This window comes from Sapajus apella, unplaced genomic scaffold, assembly GCF_009761245.1.
Source record: "Sapajus apella isolate SASKATOON/1434 unplaced genomic scaffold, GSC_monkey_1.0 scaffold70, whole genome shotgun sequence".
Taxonomy (NCBI): domain Eukaryota; kingdom Metazoa; phylum Chordata; class Mammalia; order Primates; family Cebidae; genus Sapajus; species Sapajus apella.
In genome coordinates, this window is record NW_022437010.1 from 11,058,705 (window position 1) to 11,076,246 (window position 17,542).

The 17,542-nt window shown below is 44.8% G+C and overlaps 1 protein-coding gene across 3 annotated transcripts in view; it reads right to left on the reverse strand.

Annotated features, from left to right (window-relative positions):
* The window catches only part of DUSP22 (dual specificity phosphatase 22), a 68,755-nt gene that overhangs the window by 41,717 nt on the left and 9,496 nt on the right, over nucleotides 1-17,542 (reverse strand). For all 3 annotated transcript variants that reach the window (XM_032250123.1, XM_032250122.1, XM_032250121.1), the window contains exons 2-3: nucleotides 13,830-13,863; nucleotides 7,847-7,929 (exon numbers count right to left, since the gene is read on the reverse strand). In XM_032250123.1, coding sequence (XP_032106014.1) covers nucleotides 7,847-7,929; nucleotides 13,830-13,863 — 117 coding nt within the window. The remainder of the gene's footprint in view (nucleotides 1-7,846; nucleotides 7,930-13,829; nucleotides 13,864-17,542) is intronic.

Consider the following 17,542-nt stretch of genomic DNA (forward strand, 5'->3'; position numbering starts at 1 on the left):
GATGTAGCATGCCTGACATCACATATCACATGTGAATCTATTAACACAGCACAGCCGAACACAGATCGCCTTCTAGCCAGGCCTGAATATTCAAATGAAATCTACCTGTCACTACCAGACACCCAGAGCATGGCCCAAAGACCCCCTTCCCTTCTTTCTCTCCCTCTCTTCACTCAAATAGATACTTGGACATGATCTTATTGTGACAAATAAATACAAGAATTTTTTTTTAAATAGAGGAAAACGTGGAAATCACCCTTCCTCCCTCCCCTCCTGTTCTACTTCTCTAGGAAATAATGATTTTGAGGAGTGTGGCACGATCCTTTCAAACCCTTATCTGTGCATTATCATGCATATAAACGTAATACAGAAATACACCGCTGACTTTAAATTTTACATAAATGTGATTATATTATGGGTATCATCCTATAACTTGTTTCTTTTTCTTAACAATGGACTTAACCCTGTGAACACACATACATCTTCTTCTCCTTGTTGAATTGCTGCCGAGTATTCCTATTTATTTATTTATGAGACGGAGTTTCGCTCTTGTTGCCCAGGCTAGAGAGCAATCTCAGCTCACCACAACCTCTGCCTCTTGGGTTCAAGCGATTCTCCTGCCTCAGGCTCCCGAGCAGCTCGGATTACAGGCATGTACCACCATGCCTGGCTAACTTTGTATTTTTAGTAGAGACAGGGTTTCTCCATGTTGGTCAGGCTGGTCTCAAACTCCTGACCTCAGGTGATCCACCAGCGTCAGCCTCCCAAAGTGCTGGGATTACAGATGTGAGCCACCACGCCAGGCCCTGAGTATTCCTTAATATGGATGAACCATCACTGACCACTATGAATATGTGGTTGAATATATTCTGCTGAATATGTGGGTTGGCTCCAATTTTTTGTCATTACAAACAGGGCTGCCATGAATGGCTGCACGCTTGAACATCTGTACACATCTGCGTGTATCAGCTGCATGGCTTTGATGCTTTGTCCTCCTTGTGCCTGGAGAATTGCAACCTATAGCTTCCGAGACTTGCAGGTTCTGAACAGGAGAGGCCCTGGGGTCCTGAGAGCTGAGGCCTGCTGTGGTCACCTGGTGAAAACGTAGAGCTGGAGGTGACAGCCCACATGTCAGCCTCAGTGACTGCTGGTAGAGGACCTCCCTTTACAACCAGAACACAAGTCCCTGTGCCCTGAATGTCCTCTCAGCTCTTCCTAATGATAATGATCTCCATGAAGACTGTGACAGCATTTCTACCCGCTCTGTCTCCACCCTGGCATGGGGCTTGGCCATGGCAAATCCTCCTTTAATTGACTGTTGCTCTCTGTGTCTTGAATGCATGGTCCTCCCGTAGGGCCAAGCTTTTAATGCCAACCAAAGGTAGCTCTCTAGAGATCAATCAGAAAGCCGCAGGAGCTGCACAGGGGATTATTGGTTGTAATAACTTAGGAAAGGACCATTCTGAACCAGAGGCCACAGCAGCTCTGTGGAACAGGACATCCACAGGTGCCCCTGCTTACCAAACAAGTGAGGAACTACACAGATAGCCAACATAAGTGAGGCTGCACTGCACTAATCATATCCTCTGGCTTCACAAATTGTTCATGATAAATCATTCTTGACCTGACTCTACCTTCATACCCCTAATGAGCCACAAGTGACCAAAGACATGATTTCTCACTTTGGAATGGGGCTAAAGAGGTGCATATCTCACCGTTCATCAGCAGACATCTGCCGGGCGGGGGACCTATGAGCTGGATCTAAGCTGAGTGCTGTGAGGACCAGAGAGAAACCCCAGCATGGTAGTTGCCTGTGTGGGCTTACAGGCCAGCTCGGGAGCCCGATGTGGGCCATGAATACTTAATGTCATCAAGCACAGGTTAAATGGACACTTGTTATACTATAGAGACAGTGACAGCACACACATAACTCATAGCCCAACCAAGAGTTGAACTGAAGATATTACAGAAAAGGGGCAGAAGTCCTGAGCTTGGAGGGCCCTGATGGTGTCCCTCTGAGAGTAACGGGAGCTGGGGCTGAGTTCAGAGGGAGGGGGGAATTTGTGTGGGCAACAGAGGGTGGGAAGAGAGTATAGAGGATACGTACATGCCTTCTTCAACTTTAAACACCCTTTATCCTCTTGCTTCTGGCTTGCTTTACATTTGGGAATCCAACAAAGCTTTTGTTCAAGAGAAATGGGGTGGATCAGCAGATGAACATGTGGCAGGAAACCAGGATCCCTCCAGGAGCCCTCAGACTCAGGGCCATGTGGCCATTGGGCACAGACTCAGGGAAAAACGATGGGGCCATCCAAGCAGACTGGGTGTCTCACCTAGCTGAGTTTCCTCATCAATAAGCAGGTAAATAAAGACAACAGTACAGCCATACAGATAACAACCAGAGGAAGAGGCCGACTACAAACAGAACTAACACAGTTAAAGTCTTGGCACCAACACTTCAAAAAAATGTCTTTAGTGTTAAAAGAAATATAATCACCAAGAATAAATGTCTACATATGAAAACATCCCATTCTTTTAAAAATACCGTAAATGGTTCACACTGAAAACAGAAAATACTCAAGCTGAACTCTAGCTCATAAAATCAAGTATAAATCATTTTTTCTCTACTTGATCCTATAATATAATCTTACCATATGTGTCATTTTAAAAAGGGTAAGATTCTTCATTTTATAACTTAGTGAAGGCATGAGGATACTTCTTAAAACATTTTTTTGGATTAATAGTGAGAAATAGTTTTGTTTCCTGCAGGTGCTCTGGTTAAATACACAGAATGAAAAATGAAACACTGAAATTTTTACATTAGAAAGAGTTCTGTTTCTTTTTTCAGGGGAAGGGAGAAACCTTTCATTGCTCAGTATTATTTTCTCAGCAACTACAAACAATATCAGGTTTCTGATTTGAAAAATCACTGTCTTTGCAAAACAAGTTTTCACCAGCCTTCAAACCTGGAGCCATCAGTAGACGCTGAAGACATTGCTCCAACCCATCCCCACAAATAAGGAAACACTTTTGAGCAAATGCAAGCAACTCCCTGACAAAGTCCTAAGCATGGAAATAGGCGAAGGAGAGTTTTGTTTTTTCTTCTAAAACAGGTCTGGGCGTACTTTCTACTGAAACTAATATATGTGGCAATGATTTGCCACCATTGTACTAGTATTATGTGCTCCAGAGTTTTGACACCAAAAGTGTAGTCTCAAGGGCTATGGCTGGCAGGAAGACCCTTGCCTCTGTAGTGAGAAGGCCTCAGTTCCAGCCATGGCCCTACCACTTGCTGACAGATGATGTAAGAAGTCACCCAGCCTGGTTATGCCATAGAGGCCCCAAAATAACACCATCCACCTTGCTGGACTCAGAGTTCTCAGAGGAAGTCATGTCCTGGCATTCTCTACCAGCAGGAATGACACGAACATTTTCTGAATTGCTAGGCATCGTCGAAGGCTCAGTCAAATGCCTCCAGATTCAATGGCAGAAAAGCGATCTCATTCTCCGGGCTTCCACAGGCCCTGTTCCTATGAGATTTGCCACCTGCTCTGAGCCACAGTTCTTTTCTCACCGTCATTAATATTTATAAAGCAGCTACAATGCAGATCTTGTTCATACACTAAAGGCTCTGCCAGGGAAGATCTTGGAACGAACTCATTTCTGTTACCCGCAGTACCTGTCCCAAGGCCTGGAACATAGTAGGAGCTCAAGAAATGAACAAATCAGTAACCCTTTGTCTTCAAAGGAAAGAACCATCTGGAAAGGGATGGGATGTGTGAAGAGGGTATTTGCAGCAAATAACAGCAAAAATCTTGCTTATTAAAAGTAAAGAAGAGCAACGCTCTGTGCTGGTGGCGGCATGGGGGGAAAGACACTTTCATACATTACTAGCACAAGCACAAATAGCACAAGCTTTTCCAAAGGTGATCTGGTAAGCTCTACTAATACCACTAAGGCTATCAGGAACATCAGCTGTGCTAGAAGAGGACTGAGGCAGTGAGGTCTGCTGGGAAAATCCCCTGTCTGGGAGAGGAGTCCCAGCTTCCCATCAAGCTACTCAGACAGTCGTGGGATCCCAGGCAAGTCCTTTCATGTCTCCCCAACATCCAGGTTTCTGTCCACCCAACGATGGAGTCAGGCTTGCTGATCTCTAGACCCTGTTTAGCTGGGATTTCTCTCAGAGAATGAGTAGTGGGGTAGAGAAATGGGTCAGAGCTCTTCAGAACCTCAGATGTGAATTTAGGGGCTGACTAGAGAGCTTGAAGGTCCCCAGGTTTCTGTTATGTTTCTAAGATCTTCATTCTGGAAGGTCTACTCCTTAGCTACTCTTCTGAAGAGGTAGTAATTGGAGACTGGCCTCTTTCCCTTGGCTGACCACCTCATCCCACTATAGTCCAGTGGGTAAACATATCTTGTCTCATCCACCCAAGACTCATCAGAGACCACCCAGACACTCCCTGGCCAGAGATAAGGCACAGCCTCTGAAGGCTGAGAACAGTACCTTCTATTTTCTTCTTCCAGCCAGGCTGCTAGGAAGAGTACAGGATGCCGTGAAGACTATTTTGGGAAACCCCAATCCCCAACAAATTACCCAAATAATAGGGTCAGATCTAATCCAACCCAAAGCAACCAAGTCACAAGTTCCTTAGCTCCTTCCTAAGTAAAATCAGTAAGTGCATAAAGACTAAAGTTGTCTTCATCAGATCTTTCGTGGTGGATGCATTTGGTAGCATGGTCTTCGGTCAGGAGTTGTGACAGGTTACAGATCATTACCCCCAGGGAGAATGGAACAGGCTCAAAAACTGTACAACCTTCCATTCTGCCAGTGGCAGGTTCTCACAACAAAACAAGTAAAACAAGATTGAAAGGTGGCAGCCTGTATGAAGGCAGCCTCAGCCAGCAACACGCCCAGGGTGGTACTGCCTCCTCCCTCCCAGGTGGGATGGCCCAATTGCTGTGCTAGCAACCCTCTGGACCAGTACTCACCTGGGAGGCTCCCATCTGGATCCCCTGAATTTCACAGGACATGTTCCAGGGGGGTCTCAGTAGGAGGCACATCACATAAGCAAGCACATAAAATGGTTCCTGGCTCACAAAGGCTGATACATGTTGCACAACAGGGCTTTCAAGACTTTATTCCGACAACATAGCCGTGAACCTTCCAGAGAGGAATAAAGTGTGCTACATTTTCTAACTTGCATGACCACATCCAACAATATGAATACCCTCTCTCAATCTCCATTACAAGAAAGGCAGACCTAGAGTTTCTAACAACCCTTTGTAATTGACACTAAGTATGCCAGAGCTTTAAACTCATTGAGAGGTTTGTTGGAAATGACCCAAAGAAGGATCCACAGTGTAGTGCCCAATGCATAGCTTCACAGCAGTAGGGCTTGCAGAACACCTACACAGATGTCGTAGGACTAAAACCCTACCATCTTAGATAGCAGCTACCTTCCCACTTCCTATCAAGCCCCATACTGGGGCTGCCCAGTGAAGCTAGTGGCCATTCAGTAAATACATACGGTTTTGAAGGTCTCAGAAAATAAAGGAGGCCCAGCTCTCTCCTCTCCCACTATTTATGCCTTCACCCTCAACTTAGGAGCGCTCACCAGCTGGGGGATCAGCTCACTGCATTTGGTTGACCCTGCACAGTCTCCCCACTTACCTTCATCCCTGCCCCGTTTCTCTCCCAGGATCAGGGCCGGCAGAACATGGAGCTGCTGAAGCATCAAACCCATCCATTAATTCCCCACTGCCTCTAAATACATCATTTCCCTGACTCATCTCAGGCTGCGTGAAGAAATAGCTTCTGGATCTGGATTTGAAACTCAAGACAAAAAACTGCCTTTATGACCCAGGCAGACAGCTAAATGAAAGATTTGATACTTCTAAGACCACAACTTAATGTGAGCACACCAATTCAAATAACTTTTGGCACCTCACTTTTCCCCACTCGTGCAATGAGGCTACTGCTTTAATTTTTAAGATAATATATTATGAATTACTTGTGAAGTTAAAGAGTAATAAAATGCTAAGGGGGCAATACTAAGCTACATTATGCTACAAAATAGTGGTATAACACTTAATAAATACAAAGTTATATGGAAGTACTTAATATGAAGCTAAGATAATAACAGCACCCAGAGACAACAGGATGTCTCCAAGTAAAAGCTGTCCCTGTGAAGATAAAGGGACACTCTCTCTCTCACTCTCTCTCTCTCCCATCCCCTCCTCTTTTTAAAGGTAGAATTTTTCCTTGCAGACTGAGATAAACATGGAATAAAAAAGCATGTGTGGTGTGTTCTGTTGGGAACACAGTTTGCCCACAGCTCCGAGGTTTTACACAATCAGTGGGCTCTTTATACCTGGGTTACCGCCCCACCTGCTTTACTCGCCAGTCTGTGGTTTCCTGAGTGATAAGGGCTGCAGCTCTTTGATTTCTAACACTAGCAGATCTCCTATCTACACAGAGGGTTACAATGTGAGCAGATTTAAGGGTCATGTGCACATACAATAATGTGTTCCATTAAATGGAATATAAAGCTGGGAGGCAGGCCTGGGGGCTGAGGGTGGAGAGGGCATCTAAGCAATGTATTAAAATAAAGGAAACCTCAAGCCTCATCTTGTGATTTAAGAGGAAGTCAATCATGACCAGTTTGCAGTTTAACTTACCACTTGGCCATAGCTCGGCTGTATTTTAAATGCAAACTATTATTGATAGATTAAAAAATGGAGTGGCTATTTTCAAAGGAGCTGTTGGGTTCCAAAAAATGTTTTGTTGTTGTTATTTCCAACAAAATCATGCTGGAACACAGATTATAGCACCTTAGCAAAAATATTATGAGCTAAACAATACAAGGAAGTAAGAGCTCGGAGATCTGGAGAAATTAACTGAGGTTTGTTCACCACCTATGATTTTTCTGGTACTACCATGTTTAGTAGAATCATTTATTACTGTACATTCTCATCAGTTTGAGCTTGCTTTATACTAACTAAAATCTGGCAGCCCTAATGGCTAAAGAAAATAGATATATTTAAAATAAAAACATTACCTACTCTTGCCTAATATAAATCTAAATGAAAACAGCTTGAACCAGGATTATTTCTTTCAGAGCAAGCCACCCCTCCCTTTCCAACACCCCACCCTAAAATAGAAAAACACATACACATCACAACCACACAGCACTATTCTCTAAAGGGAGGTAACTTGGGCTCTGTCAAGGCCAATAAACATAAATAGACTTTACCTCTAGCCAACAGCTCAAACCGTCCATTAGGGTAAATTCAAAGATGTTTTTGGAATTAGTGCACAAGCAGACACACCCTGTTTACCCTGAAAACCTAAAACACAACAGCTTCTACACTGAAAGTCTCCTACTAGAGCGGCCCTGGGAAACCTCCAGGGATGATTTACCTTCCATTTTCTCTTACTCCTGAATGCCAATGGTGGCTATTGGAGCCTAAATGGGAAAAAGTCAGGAAATGAGCAGGCTGAATTTTTTTGGATTCTAAAACCAGAGATAATTCTGAAAGAAATGAAAATGGGTTTTAAACATCCTTAAGATTCAGAGGGAATTGCAGCATCAGCTTATTCTTAGGCATTTAGCCAAGAAAGCCAAAGTGGCAAGCCAGCAAAAGGGTGATCAGAACAAGCACACACCCTTGTGCCATGCTATGGACAGTGCGTTAACATGAATATGGCCTGAGCACAATGGGAATACCCCCAGAGATCACGAGAATATGCTGGCATTGGAGAGAACATGGCTGCCTTCATTAACGTCATATGCACTCCCACAGAATACATATGAAGACACCCACACACGCCCCACAGTGCTCTTACCTCCAACATGGGCCTGGCACTATCGTGGACAGACAGAATATGTGTCACCTTGTTCTTGCTCAATTGCTCCGCGTCTCTGGCATCTGTCATAGAAGAAAGGGGATGGACATTTTGATATCTTTGCAAGTTAATTACTCCTAAAGTCTGGCCAGAAAAAAAACCCACAAAATGACTTGCATATTTCTTTCCTAAAACTTCATAACTGATCATGTATGTAGGGAATTTAGGGATACTGTTTTCATATATTTTGCCTAACTTTATTTCTGATTGTCATATCTTTTGACCCAGAGTGAGAAAGAAAAACACTTTATATGACAAACAAGAGCCCCTTTAAATTATCAGGCCCAGAAAGGCCTCTATAATTTAACAGCAATCTCCTCTCACTCTCCCTTAAGCTAAATAGTTACTTCGAAGCCACCTGCTATGTGGTCCCTACACTGATGCCAAGTAGCCATAAAACGCCATATATCATAGTTCAATAACATATAGCCAGTCACTAACCAATGTTATTTCTATAAACCAATGAGAATTCCTGCTGAACAATTTTTTGTAATCACCGCTCTCCTGATTCGTCTTTTAAAAAAAAAAAACAAAAAAAAACTTGAGCGTCTATTTTATTCTCCAGAGCACTCCCCAAAGCAACTTGAAAGTGTGTTTCAGGCCACAGTCCTTAAGCTTGCCCCAAATAAACTCTCTAATTTTGCCTCAGCTTAGGCAAAATTTTTCCTCTTAGGCAACAGTGTTAATCTCGAACTTGAAATGCACTTAGATTAACAAACTAATCTTGATGGATTCCATTATCAAGGAGGTAAATTTAGGAGACCATTTTGTAGTCAGCACTTGTAAGAAATAACCTTAGGTCTGTCTTTTTGCATGAGACACATAACATTAGGGATATTTAAGATATTTCTAAAATTAAATGACCTCTTAATGATTAGAATTCTTAAAAAGCTAAATACGAAAGACCCACTAACTCTAAAAGACAAAGGAGCCTGGCCATTACTTCCTTCCCCAGATGTCAAAAGCAGGGACAGTTATGGATTCAGACAGGACTGTGGTTTGCATCATCTATATTCACAAGTAAAAAATGAAACTTTCTGGAAATTCCAAACAGAATTGTCTATCAGCTATCAGTTGGCTATTAAATTATCTACATATGAAACTAAGCAGATAAAGTTATATTCCCTTCCAAAGTTCCTACCTGCAAAAAGAAGACCGAATGATATAATCCCCTAAATTGGAACCCTTCTACTAATCTACAAAATGGGGCCAGCAGGAAATGAGGAGGTCTGCTCCCCAACAGCCCCATCCCATCCTGGCCAAGATTTTCAAAATGATACAAGATAAATAGATTGAAAGGCAAACGTTTAGGCTGGGCGCAGTGGCTCACGCCTATAATCCCAGTACTTTGGGAGGCCAAGATGGGAGGATCACCTGAGGTCAAGAGTTTGAGACCAGCCTGGCCAACATGGCAAACCCTGTCTCTACTAAAATTATGAAAATTAGCTGGGCATGGTGGCATGCACCTGTATCCCAGCTACTTTAGAGGCTGAGGCAGGAGAATCACTTGAACCCAGGAGGAAGAGGTTACAGTGAGCCAAGATCGTCCCACTGCACTCCAGCCTGGGCAACAGAGCGAGATTCCATCTCAAACAAAACAAAACAAAACAAAAAAGAAAGTCAAATGTTTAATTATCATGGTTCTGGAGAATATTTCATGACATCGGAAAATGCTCAGGATATAACGTAAAGCAAGTACCAAACCTTAAATATAACACAAATTTAACATATAAAAATGCAGAGACACCATGTTGGTCAGGAGGTTGCAGTGAGCCGAGACTGTGCCACTGCACTCCAGCCTGGGTGACAGAATGAGACTCCATCTCAAAAAACAAAAACAAAAACAAAAACGCAGAGACAAACACACTGCAGGGAGCATGGTGGGATGGGTATAAAGACAGCCCCAGTTTAGAGATGGAATTACAAGTGTTTTTTTTCCCTTCTTTATAGAGTGTGTGTGTGTGTGTGTCTGTGTGTGTATTCTACAAGAGTGGCTTTAAAGTCTAACACCCTATGAACGAACTACCAAGAGGCTAGTTAGAAAGGCGGATTTCAGAGCTCAAGCTTAGTTCCTGATCTACCCTGGGGCTGAGGAATCTACATTTCTAACAAGCTTTGATGATGAAGCAGAAATCAAGAAATGTTTTTCTAAATATTCAGCAATGTCAGGAAAAAAAATTTTTTTAAGTAGTATTAAAATATCAGTTTTATTTTAAGGCTCTCTTCATTGCTCCAACCTTACAGGCTTCAAATTCCAGGATATTGCTTTCCCAGATTCATATTCTTGAGCTTCAAATTTAAGGCTACTGCTTTGATGTATTTTGCCTAATTTTATTTCTAATTGGCTCATTGTTTGACTCAAAGTGAGAAAGAAAAAACCTTTTTATATGAGGAACACGAGCCCTTCAAGGTATCCGGCTCAGAAAGGCATCTACAATGTAGGCAGTCTTCTCTCACTCCCCCTTGAGCTAAATAGATACCTCAAAGCCACCTACTATGGATGGGAGCCATCTACAAAGCACATGAGGGCTCACTTCAAATCCCCCACCTCTCACACGTTGGGGTGCCAGCTAGGCTAGCTTAGAATTAATTAGGCAGAAGCTAGAATCATTTAGGAAGCTACAAGCAACCAGTCCCCACATTCATACCAAAATGGGATTTACCAATCACCACCAGTATGGACATTTAGACAAGGAGTAAAGGAGACAAAGCCAGAGCTTCAGCATTCACAGAACCTGGAGGAGGTGGGGCAGGGACCCGGTGGTGGTGGGGCAGCCTAATGAGGCCAGCTCATCTCACCCTCCCACCTGGCTCCTCCAGGCGCCCACTCCACCTAGCATTTGAATTTTAACAATCAGTATTTGTTTCAATCTACTTTTCTCCTTTTTCAACAGCTTTATTGAGATATAATTTACATACCATAATATGGTCCTTGATCAAGCATATAATTCAATGGTTTCATATGTTCACAGGACTGCACAACCATCAGAATATATTAACTTTAGAACATTTTCTTCACCCAGTAAATGCGCTTTTATAATACAAAGTGAATCTTTTTAAAGTGGCCTGGGGGAAAAAAGTATGTATTTCTGAATACAGAAGACCACTCAATGTCACCCACCAGCCAACAGACGGCTGGACTCCAAAGCAAAGGGAAGCACCCCTGGGCCAGCGCTTCTCCTCTTCCTCACTGCACACTAGCACCACGTTCGCTGATGCATTCTTTCCCATAAGGCACAGGCTCTGTCCACTTACTTGAGAGTGCCTAAAATGCTTAATCAAACCTACTGGGTGATGACACTGAAACTTTCATTCTTATAGACTTCATATTGATTTTCCTGGAAGGCGAACTACAACCACGAGCAGTGAGGTAATGAGCTGGGAATCTAGCTGTAAGGCTCAGGATGGAGTTCCCAAACACGCACAAACACAAGCTTGTACATTTCACACTAGCTTCTCCTGAGCACAGACCCACAGGAGCAGAACTTAGCCCTTCCGTGGTTAACATAGGATCCTCCAACCAGCAGCATAGCCTCACCTGGAGCTGACTCCACCCCAGGTCTACTTGATCAGAACCTGTACTTTAATAAGAACCCCAGACGGTCATGTGCACCCCAACATCAAGCCCCAGAGGGAATAACCTTTGGTGTGATGCCAGTGGGCCCCTCCCCAACTGGCAATCACAAATGCAACAGGTTAGTAATTCATAAAACCAACAGGAAGGTTATCAGTTAGACTTCACGTGGAAGAAAAAAATCTGGGTAGACATATGCTGACCTATTAAGCATGGTTATCTTGTCCCAGTAAGGGGACAGCAGACCATCTCTGACCAGCTTGGCCTTGTCCAAACAACTGGGGATCCACCAAGAATGTCTGTCTCACTGGCAGACACAAAACACAAGCTCGATTCTGCGAACATCATCTCCAATGCACACCAGCCGCATATCCACAGTACCTAAGAGTGTTCCCACTTTTCTAGAATTTTGTGGACATCTTCAAACAATGAGGGCTTCCTCTGTCAGCTGACATCCACTGTGGGGGGAGCCAAGCTGCAGGGAAGCACAGACCTATCCTCTGGGCCCAGGAGGGTCTGCTCTCTGTGGCTTCCCTTCTGGCATTTGGGCAAGGCTGCCTGCTGCACCCTGGAGCCTCAACAGAGAGGCTCTCACCAAAGCATCGAAGACCCAGAGAGAGAAACTCTCACATACTATTGTCAGAAGTATTAAAGTTGGTTAATATTTATTAAATTGTTTAATTTCAAACCTCTCCTCTAGCAATTCTACTTCTAAGACCTTATCCTAAACTCTGTTCTCAAAAGATACTCCCTTTCCCCATGAGAACAGTTAATAACTCACAAAATAACTCTTAAAGACATTTGCTATATTAATGTATCCTGGCCCACCCACCACAAAGTGTTTGCTGCTTTTTCAGAACTACAAAGCTTACTAATTTAGCAAGTCCACTACTATTTTTAACACGTTTTCGTAGCAATTAGCAGCTGTCAGCTCCCTGTGCTCAATTCTCTTTGTGGCCAATTAGTGAGCTTGGGGGAGATGGGAGAGTGTATAAACATTATAATGTATAAACATTATACAGAGTGCAAAGAAATAATAAAGATTACTTGTACAATCAATTTGAATCTAAACTCAGAAATTTCAGCAACATCCAGAAAACCAACAGGAGTGGCCATGTTCTGGCTTGTTAGGAGAGGGAGGGGCATTACCTGCCTATGACACGGGCTGGCTCTGTCCAACCTAACACGAGTGGGGACTTGTCTGCAAGCTTCCCAGTTCTCTCTCATCCTATTAAGGGCCTCTCATCTCTATGTTCCCACCTCATCTCAGTGATTCACTTACACAGATTCAGAATGTCACATGGCAGGGGGATTTTGCCCCTCCCTGGAAGCTGACAAGCCCAGTGACCACCGTGCTTTAGGGCTGAGTGAAAATAGAGTCAACAGCTGACAGCAAATCAATCGGTACTGAACAAGCAGCAGGGATATGTGTGAGAAGAGAAGCAGCACCAGATGAGAAGAATCTGCCAGAGATGAAATTGTCACTCTTGTTTCCCAGGTGACTTAAAAAGAACAGGCTTCTGAAAATTTGTCAATAGTAACTAAAAAATGAAAGTGGCAAAAGATTGTAAGTCACATGATTGCTAAATGTGCCTGCTGTCTACCATATTTTGATGATAATGTCCCACCGGATGTGGAGAGTTAAAAGGAGCACCCAAGGCAGAGCTGGGGCCTGTAAAGCCTCACACCACTCCATCAGCCGATGGTCAAGGGGTTGGAGTGCACCCAGAAAAGGGGTTGGGTGCAAGTGGCGGCCACTCCCAGAACAGACTGTAGACCGAGTCTACATTCTGCCTGTCAATCTCACACATGAAAGCTGATCTTTCAAAACTGAACCCACTTTTGGTGGAAACAGCCCAAGAGTCCACGAACGAACAAATGGAAGAAAAATGATGCCTATGAACACAATGAAATATTATTCAGCTTTAAAAAGGAAGCCCATCTGACACATGCAACAACACGGATGAACTGATGACACCGTGCTCAGTAAAGTAAGCCAGTCTTAAAAGCACAAATACGGTATGATTCCACTAAGAGGAAGTTCCGAGAGTCGTCAGATTCATAGAGGCAGAAAGCAGAATGGTGGCTGCCTGGGCTGGGAGGAGAAGAATGGGGAGTTGGGGTTTAACGGGGACAGAGTTTCAGTTTGGGAACATGAAAAGTCCTGCAGAAGGATGTTGGTGATGGCCGCATGGCAATGCAAATTACTTTTAAGTAATTGGCTTAATTAATGCAAATTACTTTTAAGTAAATGGCTTTAGCCATTGACATATATGCTTTAAAATGGCAAAGACGACACATTTTATGTTATGCGTTTTTTACCACAACAATTAGAAAGCAAGAACTCACCTTTGAAGTTGCCAATGTACAGGCCGGGCAGGATCTAGAAGAGAGACAGACACAGACATGAGCCTGGCAGACTCTAGGTAGATGGTGTTGCAGAGGGGGGCCTCCACCAGCAGCAAGGTCCCTTCACAAGCCAGGCACCACCCCCAGTACAGCACCTCCCTGACAGATATGTGGGTGACCCAACATCCCCAGCGGCCTGTGGATGGCTGCAGGTTGGTGCTCATGGACTCGCTGAGTTCAGGGCCTGGCTTTGACTCCATCATCCTCACCTACAGCCCTGCAGTGCTGGTGAGCATTCTGAGCGTCCAAGCCCCCTGCCCTCCCACCCACCCTGCCCCCACAGCAGCTCTGCACTCTGCTGCAGGTGGCCACTGCATACATGGTGCCCACAGGTGGTTACGCTCCCACCCACCTTACCCTTGGCCTGTCCTGAGCCCTGAGTTCAGGGTCGGCCCCAGCTCAGTGCTGGCAGCCCTCTGTGTCCCCTGTATAGAGATGCTATTGCGAGGGCATGACCAGGTGAAGGTCCATCTTTCTGTCGGGCAAAACTCCTTGGGCAGCAAACAAATCCTGCCACTCACTGCTGCATCCCCAGCCCCGGGCCAGGATGACAGTCAATAAAGGGCTGTTAAATGAATGATCTAACCATCAAACAGATGCCAGTTAATAAGAACACACATTTGTTGCAAAATCCAACTTCTTCTAAGGCAGTGGTTCTCAAACCAAGCTCCCCATCAGAACTCCAGAATCTGTTAAAAAATACAGATTTCTGGACAAGCCCTCTTCTCTACCCCCAGTCCCCATATGGAATGGTTTAGCAGATCAGCAATGAGAACTGGGGGTGGTTTCTTTCACGCCCCACGATTTTCAAAATAGGAAGCAAATTCTTGTCTTGCCAGCACTTTGCATAGACATTCTGAAATTTAAATAAGAACATGGTACCACTCATTAAAATATGCTCACTGTATCACCTGCCATGACTTCCAAACACATACAACCAGCTGGTTTTGGTGACACTTCACCACAGATCCCTGGATGTCCTAGCTTCGCCCTCCTGTCTGCCACTCCCAACCCTGCAGCCCCCGCATCTTCCTTCACTCCCACTGAGAAAGTCAAAAGAGCCTGTGGTACAGTTCTTCATGTTTGCTGATTTCTTCAAGCATCTTCCTGATCACCCGCTGCCTCACTAAAAACTAATGGCTCATGTCCAGTCATTCCAGGGGATCTATCGTGGCTCACGTCAGGGCAGCAGTGCTAGGCCCAGGGTTAGCCTCTGTGCAGAGGAATGACCAGCCAAGGGGCCATGTAATGTATTGACCAAACTGAGACACCCAAGAATGGAAAGAGGTTCTGCTAATCATTACCCCAGAACAACACGTAAAACCCAGCAGCGACCTGGGCACGGGGCTGTGTGATCACCCTGGGTGACTCAATACCCAGAGTGGTCAGTATACAAAATTAGCTTGGAGAGTGCCGCATGGGACGGAGTTCAGTTATGTCTGTGACTGAAGTCACCAACTGGAGGCAGGTCCGGGGAGCATGTGAGATGACGTCTCAAGAGGAAAATGTCAACATCCACTGCCAACGAGCTGAAACACCTGACAGGTCTTTCTGGAAACGTAATCGGTCTTTAGGATTCTCCTGGGAGGAAGGGTGGAGTCTATCCATTATCATCCTGTCTGAAAACACAGGAACAATGCAAGTTCACCCTGGATGTGGATCCCGCTGACGTTCTCTGGCAGAGCTTGGCTGCACAGAGCTTTGCTGTGTGTAGTCTCTCGTTCCCGAGGGTCTCTCCTGTCTTTATTAGGATGCGGCAGGAGGTGCTCAAGAGCATCATTGCCACGTGGCTCTTTTGGCTAGTGGTGCAATGACCCCGCCTTAACCAAACTTTAGTCAGGCTCCTCTGATTCCTTTTCTCCACAAGTCCTGGTCTTTGGCTGAGCAAGTCCAGTTCGAGCAGAGACCTGACAAGTGTATCACGTGAGACCCCACCATGCTCCTCTTCCTCCCTCTCTGAAGTCTAATCTGGCTCCCCTGAGGGGTATTCCACCCGCTCCCTCGCCCTGCCCTTGGCTTTCCATCTACCCTGGCCCCTGCTGTATTGGAGCTGAGTCCTCCCCCGTTGCAATAGTCTTGAATAGAGTCTTCCTTGCTGGCTTAAGCAACTGTCAGAATCACTTTTCTTTTACAGCAGTGACTGCAAATGGCTCCATATCCCTAATTATAATTACTGGGCGATTTTCTAGATCAAAATGTTTCTAGAATATAAGCTCAATTCACACAGGGGTTACAATAGTAAACACTGAACTCATTTCTCTGTCCTACCAAATTAATTCTCTGCTCAAATTCAGAGAATGTATCACAGTGGCTAAACTTCCTGAGGCACCATGCTGGGCACTCGGGGTACAGGCCTGACTTAGAGAGACAGGACCCCGCCCTCATGCAGTAGCTCACATAGTGAAGGTGGAGGTGACCTGACCTCTCTGGGGTCACAGAGGGCTTCCAGGGGACAGTGACACTCAGGGGACCTACAGCGCAAGAGGAACAGACAGACAGGTAGGATACAGCAGAACAGTCAGCCTGGAGAAAGGGCCCTGCGTCTATTGGGGGCAGTGGGAGAGAAGTAGAGAGAAGGCAGGGGACAGTGGGAAGAGATGGTCCCGCACAGCAAACACTGTGGCCACTGGCCACTATCCAGACTCCTGGTTAGGTGCTATGAAATGAAATACTGCTAAGACGCCTAAGACATGCGGGGCTGTGAGTAAGATGGTCTTAGGTGTTTTAACTTAATATATCTTGAAAATGGTATGAAAAACAGAAAAGGTACAGCCGTGTGCAAGTAAACTGCCTTTGTCACCATGCTCACCTCTGTGACGGGGGTGGCGGGGTCCTAGAGGAGGGCTTCTGCATTTCTCTCTGAGCTCGCCTATGCCAACTGATGCTCTAGCCCTATGCATGCACTTTGTCAATTTACTTTTTTAATCAAGAGGGATCATCTGGAAAACAGATTATGGGCCATTTTTGCTTTTTTTCTTTGTACATCTACTACCTTCTCTAATAAACACAAACTAATAATTTTATATTATCTTTAAAATTAAATGAGGGCATGAGAATAGATCATTTCTACATTCTAACAGAACCAACCATGATTTTATGACTCCTAAATTCACCCTCTGGAGTCCGGCTCGCTGCAGGACTGTCTCAGGCAAACCACTGCTTTCCCACCCCATTGTCAAGTCCTCCTGCCCCCAATGGTGCCACCTTCTCCTAGACACCCTGAATGAAAAACCTGGAGCTCCCACCACTGCAGCACCTCTCTCTCAATTCACAGCTCCCCTCCTCCCTGGAAGGCCCCTCACAGTCTCCCTCCTCAGCCTTGCCCAGAGCTCAATTCACACAGGGGTTACAATAGTAAACACTGAACTCATTTCTCTGTCCTACCAAATTAATTTTCTAAAGCCATTCTTTCTGGGTGATTTTCCAAGTGAAAACGTTCAGTGGCAACCCTTTTCCTTAAAACATCAAGTCCAAACATTGAACTAAATATTCAGCATGGCTTCCACAGGCTGGCTCCAAACTACCTCTGAAGGATTTCCCCCAACTTCTTTCTGATATCCAGCAAAGCTAGGTCATCCCCATTCTCCCAATACCCCTTAGCGGTCCCACTTTGCAGTATCACTTTCTTTGCCCCAAATATTCTTTCTAAACAG